The following is an 18,437-nucleotide window of genomic DNA, read 5'->3' on the forward strand; positions in this document are numbered from 1 at the left end:
GACCTTTTCCCACCTAAGGTTTTGGTGAAACAACACTTTTCCACCCGTTAAGTTTCAAAACGATATTTTTTCACCCCTCTCGTTCTGAAGAAGGGCAGGATAGTTAATTTACGTGATGTCTCATAAATCAAAATTTAAAAATTGAAATATGCTTTTTCCTTCTCTTTTTTTTTTCTTTTTTTTTTTTTCTTGTCTTTTCTTGGCCATTATCTCTTCCTTCTACGCTGGAGGCTGCGAAACTGGCATAACCTGCAACCGCCAGCTCGGTTGGCAGCGTTGCAACCTTTAGCTACGAGCTGGGTTGGCTGCGATGCTACTAACTCAGCTCGCAACCAACCAAATCATGGCCGAAGGCAGCGTCATAAACACACAACTTGACCGTGACACTGACGTCGACACCTCAGCCCCCTTTCTTTTCTGGCTCACAATTTTTCTTTTGGATCTTATGGTTTGTGGGTTTGTGATTTGGGGGTTTATTTTTAGTGGTTGGAGGATTTGAAGATTCTTTTCTTGAAATGGGTGTTTTGTGTTTGTTGGATGTTGAATTTTGCGTTGTGTGGGTTTGTGAAAAGAGTTTGTATATGAATTTTAATTGTTAAATCAGTAGAGATAAAAAAACTTCAATGGGTTTGCTGGATGTTATGTTGTGTTGTTTGGGTGCCTGAAAAAAACATGTATATGAATTTCAGTTAAATAATATCAGTAGAGATTGGAAATTTTGATGGGTTTGATGGAGGAAAGAGAAGAAGAAGATGATGTGGGCAGAATACATTTGGTGAAAGAAGGAAAATAAGATGATGATTTGTGCATAATACATTTGGTGGAGGAAGGAGAAGAAGAAGATGATGAACAACGGGAAATTAAGGTTGGAGAATGAAAGAGAGATGTTAGAGAAGCCATGTGCGTTTGAGGTTTTTGGGTAGTGGGTACTATGGTCTATGCGAATACTAGAAAAGTAAAAATTTGATCTTGCAAAATGTTGTTGTTGTTCCAGAGAGTGTGTATGGTGTGGGCAGTAAAGAAGTGAAAGGAGAGACAAGAACCAGTCAAAAGAAAAAAAAAAAAAAAAAAAAAATTGATTTGATTTTGTCATGTTTCTGCTTCTTCTCTCTCTGTAGAATTTTCTCAATGTTTATTTTGATACCCGCCCAACAAACTTTCATTACTGCTCAATTACAGGGTATTGTCATTGTTAATGGGAATGTAAATTTAAAATTTGTCTCTCTAACTTTTTATTAAAAATAATGTTTTACTGAAATTTAAGTAAAATTTATATACAACTTTCAAATTTAAAGAGAGAGTATATTGGTAATTGACTTTGTTGCATGACATAAAATAATAAAAAAAATTATTAAATCAAATAATAAAAGATACTTTCGTTTTTATAATCAAGTGATAATAGATTTTATTAACGGCATATAACAATGGGTGGGAAAGTGTCATTTTGAAACTTGACGATGGGAAAGTCTTGATTCACCAAACCTCGGGTGGGAAATAGTCGTTCTCCTTGTCAACATCGGCTTTCGCATTAAAAAATGGTGCACGTACCTCGGTGAACACCAACAACATTATATCATTATTTTAGGGCCGACTTACACCTATCCAAGGTTTGTCGTAATGACAAATTGGTACCCAAAAGACAAAAGGTTTGAAAACGATAAACTGGTACTTTTCGTCATGTGTTGTTACTGATTTTCGTTTGCAAAAGGATAATACAGTAATTTCATGTACAATCACCAAACTTTATTTGAGAAATATTAGTCTATTTTTTTAATTATTTTTAGACCCGCTAAGTTTATTAATTTCATAAATACCCCCAGAAAAAAGTTTAAAAATTAACAAAAACACCCCCATCCACCCATATTTGCCAGATTTCGGCAACCACCGTCAGTGGTAGCTGGAATCTGTCACAACGGTCTACATCACCACAGGAAATGACCGATAATTCACCGATCTGGCTGGAAAATGTCAGATCTGGTCATCGCAGACAACGACGACCAAAGATGAAGTTTTGCGGCTGTCGACGGCTAGATCTGGCCAAAAAAGGCTATAGGGACGCCATACCGATCAGATTCGATCGGTATATGTCGTTACGCAATTTTTTGGTCAGATTCTGGCTGTGATGGCCAAAATATGGCACTGCTGGTAGTAGGGATGTTTTTGTTATTTTATAAAATTTCTATATATTGATGTGTTTAGTTAAATTAGCAAAACCTATGAGGTTTTTTAAAATTTTTAAATTTATAAAAAACTAAAATATCAAACTTTTAAGAACATTCTAATTTTTTTACCATTAGCTAATAAAAATCACTAACAGCATATAACAAAAGATACATATTTATTATTTTCATACTTTTTAGATACTAATCTATTATTACGAAAAATCTTGAGTAGGTGTAAGTCGTTTCCTCTTATTTTAGCCATACTGATTACATTTTGTCTTAAAACTCATAAAATTTTAGCTGATTAAATGTTTCTAAAAAAACGGACGTTTGACGATAAGCCGATGGCCAACGTATTTTTCAAAATACAGAATAGAAGTATCTGAAGTGGGGTCAGAAAGTTATACGGGGAATTGGGGAAATGTGATCAGGATTGGGTTGAGACTCTCAAGTCTCAATCAGAATGGAGTACAGTCTGATGCAGCAATAGCATCTATAGAAGTTCCCTGGTTTACGGTATGGGCACGTGTCATCTCATCAATATTCGAACTTATCGACGAGCTTATATAATTGCAACCGTGTCGTTTCCGACTATTCTATTTATTTATCTTTCTACCTCCTCAACTTTCCACCTTTTCTTCGCTATCTTTTGTGTTGTAAAAGCAAAAATTTCTCTCCTTTGACCCTGCACCACCCTTCATCGCATTACTATTTGTCGCAGATCTACCTATCATTCTGAATATCATACATAAATATAGATCCAGAATATAGAGAGGGAATGTTCGAGTTGATTGTAATTGGATAACGAGTGTGTTCTTTGATTTTACAAGAAGATGGAAGTTGAAATTTACCCAAATGACAAGATGGTAGTAAAGTATCAGGAGGTAAGTATGCTTTTAATTATCATTTTTTCTTTTGTTAGGAAATGATTCTATGGATTATTTTGGTTGATGGGATTTTGGTGTTGAATGATATTAGGAGTATATAAGAAATGCAAGAGGAGTTCAGCTTTTTACTTGCAAATGGCTGCCTTTCTCTTCTGCAAAAGCTGTTGTTTTCCTTTGCCATGGTAGCTCCCTCTCTTACCACTCTGAACCTTCTCTCTCTGTCTGTTTGTTGGTTGGTTGTGATAATTTAATTCATTAATGGGATTTGCAGGTTATGGCATGGAATGCAGCGGTTTCATGAGAGGTAATAAATACTATTAAATGACCTTTCGTTTCTTCTGTTTCTGTTTTCCAGTACACATGTGATCATCTTTATTAATAGGTTTTCTTACCCAATTTCAAAAGTAATTATAACTTTCTCCGGATTTTTCTTGCCTACATAAGAAAACTCAACCAAATCCAACGGTTACTCTAAATATTCTTAATTACAAAGTTTCTTCCAACCAGGAGTTAGCTGAAAAATTATAACCACTAAACAACATGGGTTATTCTCTCGATTCTTCTTGAAAATGAAATCCTTCCTGAAGATAAGCCATAACCATAAGGCATCTTTTTCCTCTGTTTGTTCATGTCTTCATTAGTGATAATGATTTCTAAATTTGTATCTCCCATACTCAATTATTAGAAGATGAAGCCATTAGCCATTTGTAGAATATTCCCCTATTCTCAGTCACACCTGTCGTCTCATCCTCATGCGGTGACTTCATCAGATAATATGAGGAGGCCACTAGTGAGCTGTAACCAACCGTACGTTGTTTATCTTTATCACATTATCTTTCTTTCTTTTCATCAATTATGTGCTTTTAAATCTTATGATCCATGACTTTTCGTCGTTTATACTATTTTCTTTTCTTTTTTCTCTTCTCTTAGTGATGATTCATGAGATTCTCCCCATCTATTATTAATACCTATATGTAACTAACACTAATATTTTATTTCCATTTAATTAAAGTCCTTATAAAATACAATAACATTATAACCGAACTTATGTTTGACTGATTATTTAATCACGATATATAAAACTTTTTTACTCCTGAAAATGATGTTTCTGTAGTTACACCACAAATATTTATTTTATTAAATATTATTGCTACAGGACGCCAACTTTCCCTAAATATATAAACAATTTGTATGGATATGTAGGTCAGGTGTTGGATTATGACCTGAAATTGAGTATGTTGGTCAGCTAACCTGGTTTGGTAGGCTAACAATCAATTGTTGGGTTCAACTAGACCCACTGCTTCAACTAAACATAACTAACGTAAGAGAACCAAGGGGTGCTACATTTGTCCCAACTAATTAATTACCATGAATAATATGGGTCCCCATATATAAATCTATGAAATATTGATTGGATTAAGAAGGGACATCCTCTATGTCAATGTCATTGAATCTGTTTACCTAACCTACCTATACCTTTGCCTTAGTGGGAAACGGGTGAAATTAAGATGAACGTGAAGTATTGTTGAATGATTTGATTTTGTTGAACAAAACTTGGTCATGTATAATAGATAAGTGTGAATTAATCAAAGAAAGAAAATTGAAGGCCCAATTTTAATGTGATTTCATGATTTGAATAGAATGTGGAACCAGGCTAGCAAGTGCAGGATATGCTGTATTTGGCATTGACTATGAAGGACATGGGCGATCCATGGGTGCTCGTTGTTACATCAAGAAGTTTGAAAACATCATTAATGACTGTTACGACTTTTTCAAGTCTGTTTGTGGTATGCACTCTGCAACAAATATCTTGTACGACACTCCACTGAAATGTAATGGCAAAGAATATTTCATTTTCTATATGTGGTTTAATTTCCAGCGCAGGAAGAGTTCAGAGACAAGGGAAGGTTCTTGTATGGTGAATCAATGGGAGGAGCTGTGGCTCTTCTACTTCACAAAAAAGACCCTCCTTTCTGGAATGGTGCTGTTCTTGTTGCACCAATGTGCAAGGTACCAATTTTAATTAACGATTGCTATAAAGCTTGAAGTTTAATGAAATATAATTGAGATGGCTATTGCCTTTTGACAATAAATGTATAGATTTCAGAGAAGGTGAAGCCACATCCTGTAGTTATCAACATATTGACTAGAGTGGAAGAGATCATACCTAAATGGAAGATTGTACCCACAAAAGATGTCATTGACTCTGCTTTCAAGGACCCTATTAAGCGAGAAGAGGTGGGGACCTTTAATTTATTTTTGATAAAGTGAACAAGTTAAATTAAAGATTCAAATGTCACTTTCGCAGGTCAGAAGCAATAAGTTGATATACCAAGATAAGCCCAGGCTGAAGACAGCACTGGAAATGCTCAGAACTAGCATGAGCCTCGAAGACAGTTTAAACCAGGTTAATATATGCCCCTTCTTGTTGTGTTATTATAACCTGATTTCTTTATAAATTAATAACGAGTTAGTGTTTGGCAGGTGACACTACCATTCTTTGTATTACACGGGGAAGCAGACACAGTGACAGACCCAGAAGTGAGCAAGGCATTATACGGGCGGGCCACTAGCAAAGACAAGACCATAAAATTGTACCCAGGAATGTGGCATGCTTTAACATCTGGAGAACCGGATGAAAACGTAGATATTGTATTTGGTGATATCATAGCTTGGCTTGATAAGCGCTCAAGTGATGCCATTATAGTCACACCCATTCAACCTCCGTTTGGCAATGGCATTCAGAAACTCACTGATATCGACTCACCTACATCAATACAACAACAACAACGTAGCTATTTATGTGGGTTGAAAGGACGTCGCATGTTCCATCACTCAGCAATGTAGCTCTAGTTCAAATTCCAAATCTCTTGTGTTGTGTGTGTGTAGCCAAACTTCTATTTAGTGGGTTCTTAGCCCTTTCAAATGCAAAGGGTTCACTTTTAATTGGAAATAAAATAAGGTTTGGTATTCATGCTTTATTTTATAGACCACTGCATTCCTGTAATAAAATTTGCTCAATCTTTGTCATGGATAAGTATTCCACCATTAATTTGAGAAAGGGGATGTTAAGTTAAGTAGACTTTTGATTCAAGATGTATATATAGTTTTTAATTATTAATAAATTCGATGATAAATTAACTTTTAATTAAAATTATGTATAAAAATGAATTTTTTATTTAAGTTAACAAATTAAATTATGTTATTTAAATTAAAATCGTATAGAGGGGAAAACTGAATTTTGAATTTTGAAATGGCGAGCCCGGTCCACAGATGATCCTACCTTAACGGCCCGCATAAGAGACCAATGTGGACTGCAACAATCGTCCTGTGAGACATAATAGAATCAAATTTTATGCATAACATCAGTTTTCATTTTCCAGCTCTCAGAGAATCTCTAAGTCGTAGATCAAAAGTATCTTAATCTACTGCAGTGACTTCACTCTTAACATAAACTCTAATTTCTTAGCTTTCTGTTTCATGCTGATTTTGACGGAACAGAAACTATAACTCCTTTTCATTTATATATTTGTTTTGCAGGTTCGGTTTTCTTTGTGAGAATTGCTCAAGTCAACATGAGGGTATCCTCGAGTATTCTGTTTAATTTTCGATTATTTAGAGTCTTTACATGATATAGTAATTAGGACTTCCTTTATCTAGCTTTAGAAATATTTCTTCTCTATTTTTTACATTACATAAATGGTGTACCTATGTATAGACGTGGTCATTTTTGTATGAAATCATGTCCATGACTGTGAGTTCACAAAATTTATGCATACCCCTAATCATTGGATACATAGGAGGTAAATTAACGAGCAGGATTTTCCGAACTTGAAGTTAAACTGGGAAACTGGACTGAAGAGTTAGTTGAGTAAAATAAAATCAAAATTACGATGGTATTTGGCAGTCTATGAGATCTTTGGAACTTTAATCGAGTGGAACTGAAAACTCAAGTACCTGTTTTAAATTTTTAAGTACAGTTGATCTGTTTGCATTGTAGCTATCGTAATATGTTTGTATGGCCCACATATGCCAACTAAGTTCTTATACGAATTTCTGACTGAAATGAGAGAATTAACTTCCATGGAGATTTTTAATTATGCCCATAGATTTTAATTTTGTTACAGTGATCCATCTCTGTTGTGCAGTTTCTATTGGCAATAGTGTGTCATATACACACATGGAAAAGTACATTCAAGGCTCTTATAGTTGTCAATTATTTACAGTTATCAAAAATCTCTTAAAGTGAGAACAGATGAGTACATGGTGATCAAATTATTATGCTGCTTTCTTACTAATGTATAGCCGTCAGTCAAAAGATTTTCTATACTATATTCGTTTGGGTCACTTGGTAAATTTTGTTATGATAAGCATATCTAGAATACGCCAACATTTTTTTTTAATTTTTCTTATTATTATTCTTTTGCAGTAGACCAACGGATGAGGATGTCAATGTAAGTTTTCTTACTCTTTTATTTTATATAGTGCTCGCAACTCCATTAGGCTTGCTTATGATGCTTTCATTTGTGTACTTTCTTCTTTTATTGTCTTGTTTATTATTTATTGATCTTGGAAAGGTTGTCTTATGCCATCATCTTTTCTGTTTTATATTATCTTCAGATATTCATTGTGTTAACTGTATGTTTTTTGGAACATGTGATCAAGTTCAGTTTTCTAATCATCCAACTTCTTTTGTCATTCCAAAATTTGATCTATTTCGTAATTAATATGTTTTAAGTTATTAGCTACAAAATGGTTTAAATGTGCATTATTTCCTGTACTGCAGCTTTTGTATTTTGATTAAACCCTTGTCTTTTACTTTTAATGAGTTTACTTCAGTTGTTTATAGATGGGGCTATACTTTTGCATTAGCATTTTTATCTACCTTCTATTTCTGGATATTGCCTAACAATTATTCTGTTAAACTAAAGCTTGTAGCCCTTATTCATACTTATTGTTGCAGGGTGGCAACAACGAGGGAGAGGAATTTAACACTGGGCCACTTTCTGTTTTGACGACGAGTGTTAAAATAACACACAGGTAAGATACAGTAGTAGTAACCTAGAATAGGAACAAAAAGTTAAGTAAATTTCCTGATGTGGTGAGAAGAAGCGTTTTAAATTTTTAAGAGTGCTCAAAAGAAACAATAGGGCAGTTTGCTGTTGGAAACACCAAACCAGTTATCTGGGATGGTCCAATTGGATTGAATCTTTTAAGGTGAGTTCTAAAGTATAACAGAATTGTTTGATAGGCATGAAGGTGTATCTTCTAATTAAATATTCTGTTGGTTTTCACCAGAACTTGTGGCATTGTACATGTTGGACCAACACATGTTTCAATTTTCAAAACTTCCAAAGAGCCCTTGTGCTTAATCTGCTTTTGGGCCATGGAACTCCTTGTACTGACTTGGGAAATCTGTGAGTGAAATAGTTTTATGGATATGGCTTCCTCTGCTATTAAAAGTTTAGTCTTGCTGTTAATTAACATCTTCATTATGCCTGTCCATTCTGGTGCTAATTAACTGTCGAAACAATAAGAAGCTTCTTGGCCGTGTGAGGGCATTTGATCGACACTGCAACATGGTTTTTGAAAATGTTAGGGAGATGTGGACTGAGGTTGGTTCATTTGCACTGATCTTTTTTTTTTTTCTTTTTTCTCTTTGTAATGCTAATTGTCTAGTGAACAAATGCTTCATTTAAGTAAATGGGCTTACTTGTGGTACAGTTACCAAAAAACAGAAAAGGGTAGAAGCAAGCTCTTCCAGTCAACAAAGATAGATTCATCAGTATGTTGTACCGCCGAGGGGACTCTGGTATCATTGTCCTTAGGAATCTAAAGTGATATAGCTAGTTCCTTGTGATCCTTAATACTTGAACAAGTATTCTTGATATTTCCTTGTGATCCTTAATAGTTAATACTCAAACAAGTACTCTTGATATTTGTGGTTTGCTGCATAAGTCCTCCTTTAATGGTGTATGACTTAGCCATTTGCCTAACTTGTATGCACTCAGAAAGGTTGTTATCATTCACAATCTATAACTATGCTAATGGTTCACGTCAACAGTGGATACCTATGATGTTAACCCTGCTAGCGTTTTGAGTTCTAATTAGAGTTCACTTCAAAAGTCGAACGAAGGTAGGGGTATAGGCTGTCTTCTATCTCATTTTCAACTGCGCCTTGGGCTATAAATCAAAAAAATTGGGTGGCGTTTACAGCCCGTAGACCTGAGTCCTGATTGACTGTTTTTTAACCGATTTTTACCTAATTGTTGAACTCCAGTAGTTCGTGTTTCATAAATGCCACGTCCCACGATGAAAGCTAGGGCACCATACAACTCGTGCTAAAAAAGAGGTAATGAAGTTAAACAAACCCAACACAGAATGAGTGAAACAGGTAATCTATTGCTACTGCCGCTACCAGGCCAAGATGCATGAAAAAAGAATAGGATATAATGTTATTTTTGTAGTTTCAAATCTCGCGGTCTATTAAGTTTAGAAGGGGGAGAAATATAAAAATTACAAAGACGAGTGGAACATACGCCAATCAAGATAACTTCGAACCTATATCAAAGGAAACAAGAGGCCTCATCTGCTACTACTGCTGCTGTTGATGTTGCTAACATATTGTTCAAGAGAATGAAAATAAGGGAATCGTATGGCATCAAACATTTCCCTGTCACTCTTGATGTATACACGCCAACTTAGGATGATGACGTCTTGGTGGAGGTGGTGGCCGTGGTGGCACCACTTTCCTTATGGTCACCAAAGACTCGTTGCCGGAAATCTTTGACCATTAGAGGAAGACCCTTCCTCAGGGATACCTTGGGTTCCCAACCAAGGAGCTCTTTAGCCCTAGAGATATCAGGCTTCCTCTTGTGTGGGTCATCTTCAGTGTTGGCCCTGAACTCTATCTTAGCATTGGGGTCAATTGTCTCCTGGACCACCTGCACCAATGAAATGACTGCTCAGATTTCTGAGGAAACACCAATACAGGTAGAAGACATACAATTAAAACAAGATATGTCAGAAATTCAACAGTAACCATTTGTTAAAACAGGAGTCATTCTAAATCTCAAATTGATGACTTGAGTGCCCCCTCCATGTAACTGGAGGATGGAGACCATACTAATCATAATCATGTATTTCAATAGAGTTTACTGTAACTTCCACAAATAAAGACACCGATTATTTTAGAGATCAGCTTAGAGGAAATTCTAACTTCTGTTAAGTGTTCTGCTATTCCATTTTTTTATTACAGTATCTTTCTGACCAGAACAATGAAAGGAACAAATATGAAAGCAACAATACCAGAAAGCAAATAAACATGACAGATTAATTCAGTGATGGCTTACCTGAGCAAGTTCAAGCATGGTGAATTCACCAGGGTTTCCAAGATTAAAAGGTCCCACATGCTCTCCTTCCATCAAGCGCATTAGACCCTCCACCTATTGTGACAAACATTCAACAAACCATCTTAATCATACTGAACAGCAGTGACCAAGCTGAATTTTCAAAATATTGTAAGGAGGAAAGAGTAAAGTTACCCAAGAAGCCTAACTAAAACAATTAAAATACTCCTACACTGTAGCATTCAATGTAACCTCACTCAGAAATCGCCTACCCCAGCACCACCTACCAAGCTCTGAAGACAAATAATTCATTTCCTTCTCTAAAATGTTTGCCAATACAATTTAAGGAGCATTTACTTTTAAACCTAATATATAATACATAGAAATTGTAATTTAACTGCAGAGAGATTAGAGGGACCAGAGAATCCTGCTATGACACTGTCTTGTCACATATTATGCAATGTAACTTCTTTTAGAGCAAAAATTGACTATGCTAACAAAATCGTGCCCAATATATATGTATGGAGAAATTAAGATAGCTGTCCCACTGGGGACTTGATTGGGCTCTAGTCACATGGTATATGCCTCTTTCAAATTATAAATTCCCACAAAACATTTTAGACCCTCAATTGCCATTTTTGGCACTAGTGAAATCATTTACTATACTGAAACGTCAGAAATAAAATTACCCTCATACCCATCTCATCTCCACAAGCGTACATGGAAGAGAGAGAAAGAGAAAAAAGACTTTTTTTTAACAGTTTTGCAGCAGGTACCACATGCAGAAACCAGTTTCCCTTATACGTGCTAACCCCACATGGAAAAAGTTATCTTAATTTGTATTTTATCACATTTGTGATGCCAAGTGGCTAATATTCTATTACTCCAGCAGAAAACGGCCGCATTTCCAAAATAACATCCGAAAAAAATTACAATCTCTAAATGTCAAACTCGTATACTTTATTAAGAAGCAAATCGGAGTGAACAAGCAATTACTAATCCTAGAGCTACTAGGGAAAAAAAAAAACGATTAAATAAGCAAGAACTCCAATATGGTATCATCAGACACAGAAAATAATAATAATAATAATAGTAAGTAATAGAAAAAAAAAATATCTTACCAAATCAGAAACAAATTGAAAACTTCTTGTCTGCTTTCCATCACCATAGACAGTCAAAGGCTCCTTCCTTAAAGCCTGCATCATTGCAGCTAATTATCATTAATTAATTATAAACATTATCAACCCACTAGCCGTCTAGCCCACCACCATTAACTTTTGAAAATATATAAAAATAACAAGCAAGCACCTGGGCAACAAAATTGCTAACAACACGTCCATCATCAATACACATACGAGGCCCATAAGTGTTGAAAATCCTAGCAATTCTAACCTGAAAAACAAGAAAAAAACAAATACAACGTCCAAAATTTCATCTATAATATATTATAGTATAATATAATAAAAAGTTTATGATTAAATTCTAACTACCTCAACGCCAGCTCCTCGGTGATAGTCCATGGTCAACGTTTCAGCTGTTCGCTTTCCCTCGTCGTAACAACTTCGGACACCTGTCAAACATTCGGAAACTTTCTGTCAGATTTAATTAACTCAAGAAAACAGTATTTGTCAGATCTACCATGCACTAGAATTCATATTAATAGGATGACCAATCTACCCTCAACATTTCCATTGTTTTACTGTTTTACCATTTCTACCCTATGCGATAGCGACAACAAACACCTCAAATATCCAAAATATCAAAAAGAAGGTTCAAATTTTTTAGAGGATTGTGAACCCTGTGACACCGCCAATCACGGCCATCAAAAAATCAGATCTGAAGTCATGAGTGCAAGTGCAACGTGTGTGGTTTCCATGTAAAAGAAGAAGAACAAATGAAACGAGACAGATTTTACTCTGACGGAAGCAAAAACGCGTGCGCCACAAACAGTCAATACCATAATTAAAAAAAAAAAACAACAAACAATATTTAGGGAAAAATACTGACCGATGGGATTGACGTTGCCCCAGTAAGTCTCCTTCTGTGGATGCTGAAGAGGATCACCGTACACCTCACTTGTGCTGGTTAACAGAAACCTCGCTCCCACTCGCTTTGCCAATCCAAGCATATTCAATGTTCCCACCACATTCGTCTTGTAAACTTTACAGTTAAGGAAAAAACCTTTTTATTATTATTATTAGTAAAATCAAATGCTCAAACAGAAAAATTAATTAAAAAACTTTGAAAAAAAGAAAAGGATATGATAGTCTTGACGGGGTTGAACTTGTAATGAACAGGTGATGCGGGACAAGCGAGATGGTAGATCTGGTCAACCTCCAGCAAGAGAGGCTCGACGACGTCGTGTCTGATGAGCTCGAAATTTGGGTTCCCAAAGTGGTGCATCACGTTTTCCTTCCGTCCCGTGAAGAAGTTATCAACCACGATAACACTGTCACCTCTGGCGATCAAACGGTCCACAAGATGCGAACCAACAAACCCGGCCCCACCCGTAACAACAATTCTAAGACCCTTACGCTTTAGCCCCAAGGGCACCTTCCCGCCCGAATTAAACGACCCGAACCCGATGCGCGGGTTGTAAATTCTCTCATGCGTCGCTGGGTAGTAAGACAACGAATCAGAGATCGCGAGGTGGTTGTGAGCGTCAGGGTTACGAGACGACGGGATGACACTGAAAAACAGAGTGGCTAAAGCAATGCCGACCAGTACAAACACCAGACGCTGCTCCCGGAGCATGTACCGAATGGGTCGGGTCACGGCGAACCATGGTTTGATTCGTTTAGGTTGATACGAATCTGTAACAGGCTGACTCTCATGGCCTCTATATATAAGCTCGGAACCCATTTTTGAAAAAGAAAAGTACAATATCGTCTAAAATTGAAAAAGCAGAGCCAAATGTTGAGATCAAGAGATAAAGATCATGTAAAAGAGAGGAGGTAGGGTGAGTTAGAAATGGGTTGACGACGCCGGGAAAATGGGTTTCACCGGCTTGTGCTGTGGAGTTATTGCGTTTTTCGTTTTGAAGGTTGTGTGGGTTTTGGTTTGGTATATAAGGTGTGTGGAGGAAGGAAAGAAGGACTAGGTTTTGAGAAAATAACGGAAGTGCCATTATGGTTTTGTTTTGAAAAGTAAATGCGCTTTGATTAAGTGGAATTGGTGTTTGCTAATTTGGGTTGATTTGCACTTAATTATTCTTTAATTAAGTTGCCATTTGACACCTCTATTCAATCCAAAAATCATTTAAATATAAATCTCAAATTTGGAAGATCAAATGTAAATATCATATTAGATATTTCTCTTGATTTTTTATCGGTAAAGAGACTCGAATTTGATAACCCATATTAAATTATTCTCCACTCTTCTATCATTGGATCACCAAATAGTGATTAAATTATTTGATTCATTATTATTATATATTCAATCCAAAAATCATGTAAAACTTGTTTACCCATGTGTATTCTTATCTTATCATTGCCCACTTCACTCCAACTAAATTTCACCAAATATGTATAATTGAATGTTCTCAACAAATTAAAAAATTAAAGTGGTTGTAATAATCTAAATAAAAGCTAAAAATCAAATTACTTAAATAACTCGATGTTATTTGATTGAACGATTTTATAATTTGTAATATGGATGGGTCAACAATTCGTTACCGACAAATCTCTGATATCAATTAATTGGAGGTTTGAATTTTATTAAATTGAAAAAATAAAAACAATTTTTTTACTTTACATGAGTCATACAATGATTGGGGGAAATATTATAATCTATAAAAATATATAGTTAAACAAAGTGGGAAAATCCATACCATCCCCACATTTATTAAAAGAAGATGATAGAGTTATCGAAAGTTATATAATAAATTCGTATATTGAATGAAGTGATAGAATCATAATCATTACTTAATATTAATTTATAATGAATCAACGGTCAAGATTTTACTATATTATTCGATGCATAAATTTAGCGCACAACTGTAGCATTACTCTTTATTAAATGTGATAGCTTTAAGGAGAAGTTAATTTAGAGAGGAGATTTAATGTGATTTTGTTTTAGAGGTCCATAAAGCCCTAAAATGTTAACTCATTAAAAAGCAATTTGGTGGAAATATTGAGTGATTTAGACGCTCATTTTTTTCCCACTAAATTAACCTAACTTGTCCTAATGCAATCCATGAGCGGTGTCCACTCTCACTCCATAAAATTTAATTATTTGCAACTAAAAATTTATTCTTTTTAAGCTAACATCACTTTACGTAACCAGGAATTGGTCACCACCTTTGGTGAATTATTAATTTAATGGTAGCTTAAAGAGTTAGATAAAAAAAAAAAAAAATTACAAAGATGGTAGCTTAAAGAGTTGGATAAAAAATAAAATAAAATTCCTGAATATTTCTGATTGTTGCACATGGTATGTCAAAGAATTGGCACTTATAAAATTGTGTTAAAATTTGTTATAGATGGTGGGTTAATTTGTGAAACGTATTATAGCACATACAACAAAACAGTGGGGACAGCTTGTAGACTTTGAAAATTCCAAATTCATGATTTTAGATTCAACTTTGTTTGATACCGACATGGCTGCTGTGCTGCCTTTTTTCAAGTCCAACGCCACTTTTGAATACTATATTATACCATATATTTTTCAGGAATAGAAATAAAATCTGAAGATATCACAAATATCATAAAATAGTTAATAATTAACTTATAATAATTTATAAGAAGTTTGACGGTTCACCTAAAACTCTTAAGTGTATTATTCAATTAGTCATAAACTTAAATCTTTATGACTATTAATAAGGGTTACAACTGAAAACTTGTCTAATTATTAATTTTAAGATTCTAAATGATTAATTAAAGTGTGTATAAATTAACTTGAACATCCTTAAATACTAAAATAATAATAGTTATCACATTATTTTTAAGTTGAATAAAAATGATGGTCGACATTGCACATAGCCTTGTATTAATAAGGTAAAAAGTAAAACATCCAAAAATGTCCAACATATAACCAAATTAAGACAAGAAATACGTAAAAGATGTTGATTTAAAAAAATGGGACTTGAAATGCACGTCGAGGGAGGATTCGTTATTCTGAAGCGACGTTGACTCTCCTCCTTACACGTGGGTAGTATGACGATTTGGCACGTTTGTCTGCTTTTGTATTATGTTTCCTTGTTTGTTTAGTTAGCAATAGCATTAGCAGCCACTATTTGTGGCATGATGAGAGTTGAGAGCATATCCCACGAACATCAACCACATTAATATCACTTTTCTTTCAACTCTACTTTTTCCCTTTTAATTAACCATCATTTTACTCTTTTTCTTTTTCAAACCCACCATTTGATTTTGATTGTTTTTATTGCTATGTCACTCTTCTCGCCGCAACATATTTGCCATTTTGTTGACCTCTGATTTTGGATACTAACGATTCATATATGTAAAGCATTAAGAGGGTCTTAAAAATTACATATGATGAATCTATAAGATTTAAATATGGAGTTGAGATTATATATGTTACAGAAAACATAAATAATAGGCTAACAAGAGAGGTTTTTATAGTGGTTCGGATGCTCAAACAAGCGACTCCTACATCCACTGTTATTTTATTGATCTCTGATTATTTCTATAATATTGTTCATAAGACATACAAATATGAAGAAATACAGTGTTTACAGAGAGAAAGAATTGAGCTCAAATCTATGCTTAGCTCTCATATGCCCAACCCACTTTTTCGGGAAGATAAGTGTCAATTTATACACCTTTGTACTCAATGTAATGAGTGTTTTGCAAGTTCCATTGACACATGGAAGGCTCTCGTCCATTCATCTCTTGAAATGAGATAGGGTTGGTATGAATATCTTTGAGGAGATATGGGCTTAGTAACTAGTACAAAAATACATTTATTAGGCTTACATAAGCGTGACTTTTTAGGCATAACAGAAGTCCCCCAGTTTTTGGAGTGCGTAATCGTGCTTCAGAAACTAAGGTATTTGATTTGAATGGTTGTTGCACTATAGGCTGCAGTCTCGAACTGAAAAGTTCGAACTATTCCTGGCGCGATCGAGTGCAGAGAGTTAGGAGCTGATTTCGATCTGATAGGAGCTCGACCTGAGAGCATAACGAGCTCTACCTGAGAGCATAACGAGCCCTACCTCATAGCATAAAGAGCTCAACCTGAGAGCAAGAGATCAGCGATCTGAAGCCGAAGATCAGGACGACCTGAGCATGCGATCTGGCCACATGATTGGAGAATTTTGACGCGTGCGATCTGGCCATGTGATCGAAGAACTCTCACGCGTGCGATCTGCGATATGGCCACGCGATTGGAGAATTCTAACGCTTGTGATCTGTGATCTAGCCACATGATTAGAGAATTCTAGCGCGTGCAATCTGCGATCTAGCCAAGCGATCGGAGAACTCTGACACGTGCCATTTGCAATCTGGCCACGCGATTGGAGAATTCTAACGCGGGTTTGAGATCTGACCACACCATCAGGGAACTTGGACGCAGGTTTGAGACCTGCATGGGCAACCAAACTGTTGACGCATGATTTTGGACGCCAACGACTCGCACGTGCAAAGTGCAAAGTGCTAAGAGGGTCTTAGAAATTACACGTGATGGATCTATAAGATTTGAATATGGAGCTGAGATTATATATGTTGCAGAAAACGTAAATAATAGGCTAACAAGAGAGGTTTTTATAGTGGTTCGGATGCTCAAACAAGCAACTCCTACATCCACTGTTATTTTATTGATCTCTGACTATTTCTATGATATTGCCCGTAAGGCATACAAAGATGAAGAAATACAGTATTTACAGAGAAAAAGAATTGAACTCAAATCTATGTTTAGCTCTCATATGCCCAGTCCCCTTTTTCGGGAAGAAAAGTGTCAATTTATACACCTTTGTCCTCAATATAATTAGTATTTTATAAGTTACTTTGATACATGGAAGGCTCTCGTTTATTCATCTCTTAAAATGAGATAGGATTGATATGAATATTTTTTAGTAAATATGAGCTTAATAGCTAGTACAAAATGACATTTATTTACTAATAACCATAAGTTTTTAGGCATCACACATTTATTTCAATAATAATGAAATCCGTGTTGAATAGGTTTGACACATGACAAGTAAGATATTCAAAATTCTGTATAATTCAACTGCCACAATTAATTTATGAGTCTCTATAAATTCTCAAAAGCTACCAACAGTCCAACAGTTTGCCATTGCCCCAGCTGAGGTTCGGTCCCCACAAACACCGACCGGATTTGTCACGATGCATACGCCCCCTACCTAAATAAAAGACTTCCGCTTCGTACGCATAGGCCAGGCCATCGTCTATTATTATTTCTCCATCGTGATATTTAATTTTTACTAGAATCCGCCACAAGAATTGCCTGGTTTCATAACATGTTCCAATTAAATCACCTTCGCAAATTCATTATCTGATTTGCAGCGGCCAAATTGAGTGACAATTGTCAATCCATTAGCCGATTGTTTCAGTACTACCCTTTTGACTTGTCTCGATTAATATGGATTCCGACTTGTTTGAAAATTAAACTCCGAAAGTGCCAAACTCTTTCCAAATGATACTGACATAAAGGAGGTCTTTATCCCAAAATTTAATCTATTCCCATTTAAAAGCCCTTTGATGGCATAGAGGAATTGGAAGAATCAACATGTGAATGTGATTATTGATGATAATACAAAAAAACTACCGTTTCCAATGAATCCTATTAATCCTATGAATATAAAGATCTTCTCCACCAAACTATTGCTAAGAAGAAATATAAATATATTCTTCCACCAACTGTCTATACATTTAATGTTTTAATAATAAGTTGAATATTACAAGTGAAAAAGACGTGACGGGAAGGCCGGGGATCATTGGAGGCTGCACGGGGTTAACCTGGACCAGTTGATACTTAAGGCTCTTCAATTGATTTAGGTTTGATGGCACGTCAATTGATGGTTCCTTGATTATGTTGAACAAGAATTTATCCAAGTCAAC

General features: G+C 35.4%; 2 protein-coding genes and 1 long non-coding RNA gene across 4 annotated transcripts; 2 read left to right on the forward strand and 1 right to left on the reverse strand.

Annotated features, from left to right (window-relative positions):
- The first annotated feature begins 2,759 nt into the window (after positions 1 to 2,759).
- LOC116119840 (caffeoylshikimate esterase) lies at positions 2,760 to 6,030 on the forward strand. Of its 2 annotated transcripts, none has more exons than XM_031405770.1 (8): positions 2,760 to 3,046; positions 3,141 to 3,231; positions 3,321 to 3,353; positions 4,703 to 4,836; positions 4,929 to 5,059; positions 5,150 to 5,287; positions 5,358 to 5,456; positions 5,534 to 6,030. In XM_031405770.1, the coding sequence occupies exons 2-8, from the start codon at positions 3,185 to 3,187 to the stop codon at positions 5,894 to 5,896; spliced, it is 945 nt and encodes a 314-aa protein (XP_031261630.1). In that variant the 5' UTR covers positions 2,760 to 3,046; positions 3,141 to 3,184; the 3' UTR covers positions 5,897 to 6,030. The 2 variants fall into 2 exon arrangements, with proteins under 2 accessions (XP_031261630.1, XP_031261629.1); XM_031405769.1 differs by having other exon boundaries at positions 2,761 to 3,046; positions 4,690 to 4,836.
- Positions 6,031 to 7,598: 1,568 nt separating this feature from the next.
- LOC116119835 lies at positions 7,599 to 8,924 on the forward strand. Its single transcript, XR_004126455.1, has 4 exons — positions 7,599 to 8,266; positions 8,348 to 8,466; positions 8,590 to 8,664; positions 8,774 to 8,924. It is a non-coding gene; the product is annotated as an uncharacterized LOC116119835 (long non-coding RNA).
- A 509-nt stretch (positions 8,925 to 9,433) lies between these two features.
- On the reverse strand, positions 9,434 to 13,448 carry LOC116119834 (UDP-glucuronic acid decarboxylase 2). Its single transcript, XM_031405759.1, has 7 exons — positions 12,661 to 13,448; positions 12,406 to 12,553; positions 11,889 to 11,968; positions 11,707 to 11,790; positions 11,520 to 11,594; positions 10,402 to 10,494; positions 9,434 to 9,993 (listed from the first exon to the last, which is right to left on the reverse strand). The coding sequence occupies exons 1-7, from the start codon at positions 13,258 to 13,260 to the stop codon at positions 9,751 to 9,753; spliced, it is 1,323 nt and encodes a 440-aa protein (XP_031261619.1). The 5' UTR covers positions 13,261 to 13,448; the 3' UTR covers positions 9,434 to 9,750.
- Positions 13,449 to 18,437: the final 4,989 nt, after the last annotated feature.

The sequence above is a fragment of the Pistacia vera genome, unplaced genomic scaffold, assembly GCF_008641045.1.
Source record: "Pistacia vera cultivar Batoury unplaced genomic scaffold, PisVer_v2 Contig908, whole genome shotgun sequence".
Classification (NCBI taxonomy): Eukaryota; Viridiplantae; Streptophyta; class Magnoliopsida; order Sapindales; family Anacardiaceae; genus Pistacia; species Pistacia vera.

What these genes read in the sequence shown, in the direction of transcription:
- LOC116119840 (XM_031405769.1), top strand. Translation starts at nt 2,996, where the DNA reads ATGGAAGTTGAAATTTACCCAAATGACAAGATGGTAGTAAAGTATCAG. An exon ending in TTGTTGCACCAATGTGCAAG is followed by an intron (nt 5,060 to 5,149) that starts GTACCAATTTTA and finishes ATAAATGTATAG; the next exon opens with ATTTCAGAGAAGGTGAAGCC. An exon ending in TCGAAGACAGTTTAAACCAG is followed by an intron (nt 5,457 to 5,533) that starts GTTAATATATGC and finishes AGTGTTTGGCAG; the next exon opens with GTGACACTACCATTCTTTGT.
- LOC116119834 (XM_031405759.1), bottom strand. Translation starts at nt 13,260, where the DNA reads ATGGGTTCCGAGCTTATATATAGAGGCCATGAGAGTCAGCCTGTTACA. An exon ending in GGGCAACGTCAATCCCATCG is followed by an intron (nt 11,969 to 12,405) that starts GTCAGTATTTTT and finishes AATGTTTGACAG; the next exon opens with GTGTCCGAAGTTGTTACGAC. An exon ending in TTCAATTTGTTTCTGATTTG is followed by an intron (nt 10,495 to 11,519) that starts GTAAGATATTTT and finishes TTGTCACAATAG; the next exon opens with GTGGAGGGTCTAATGCGCTT.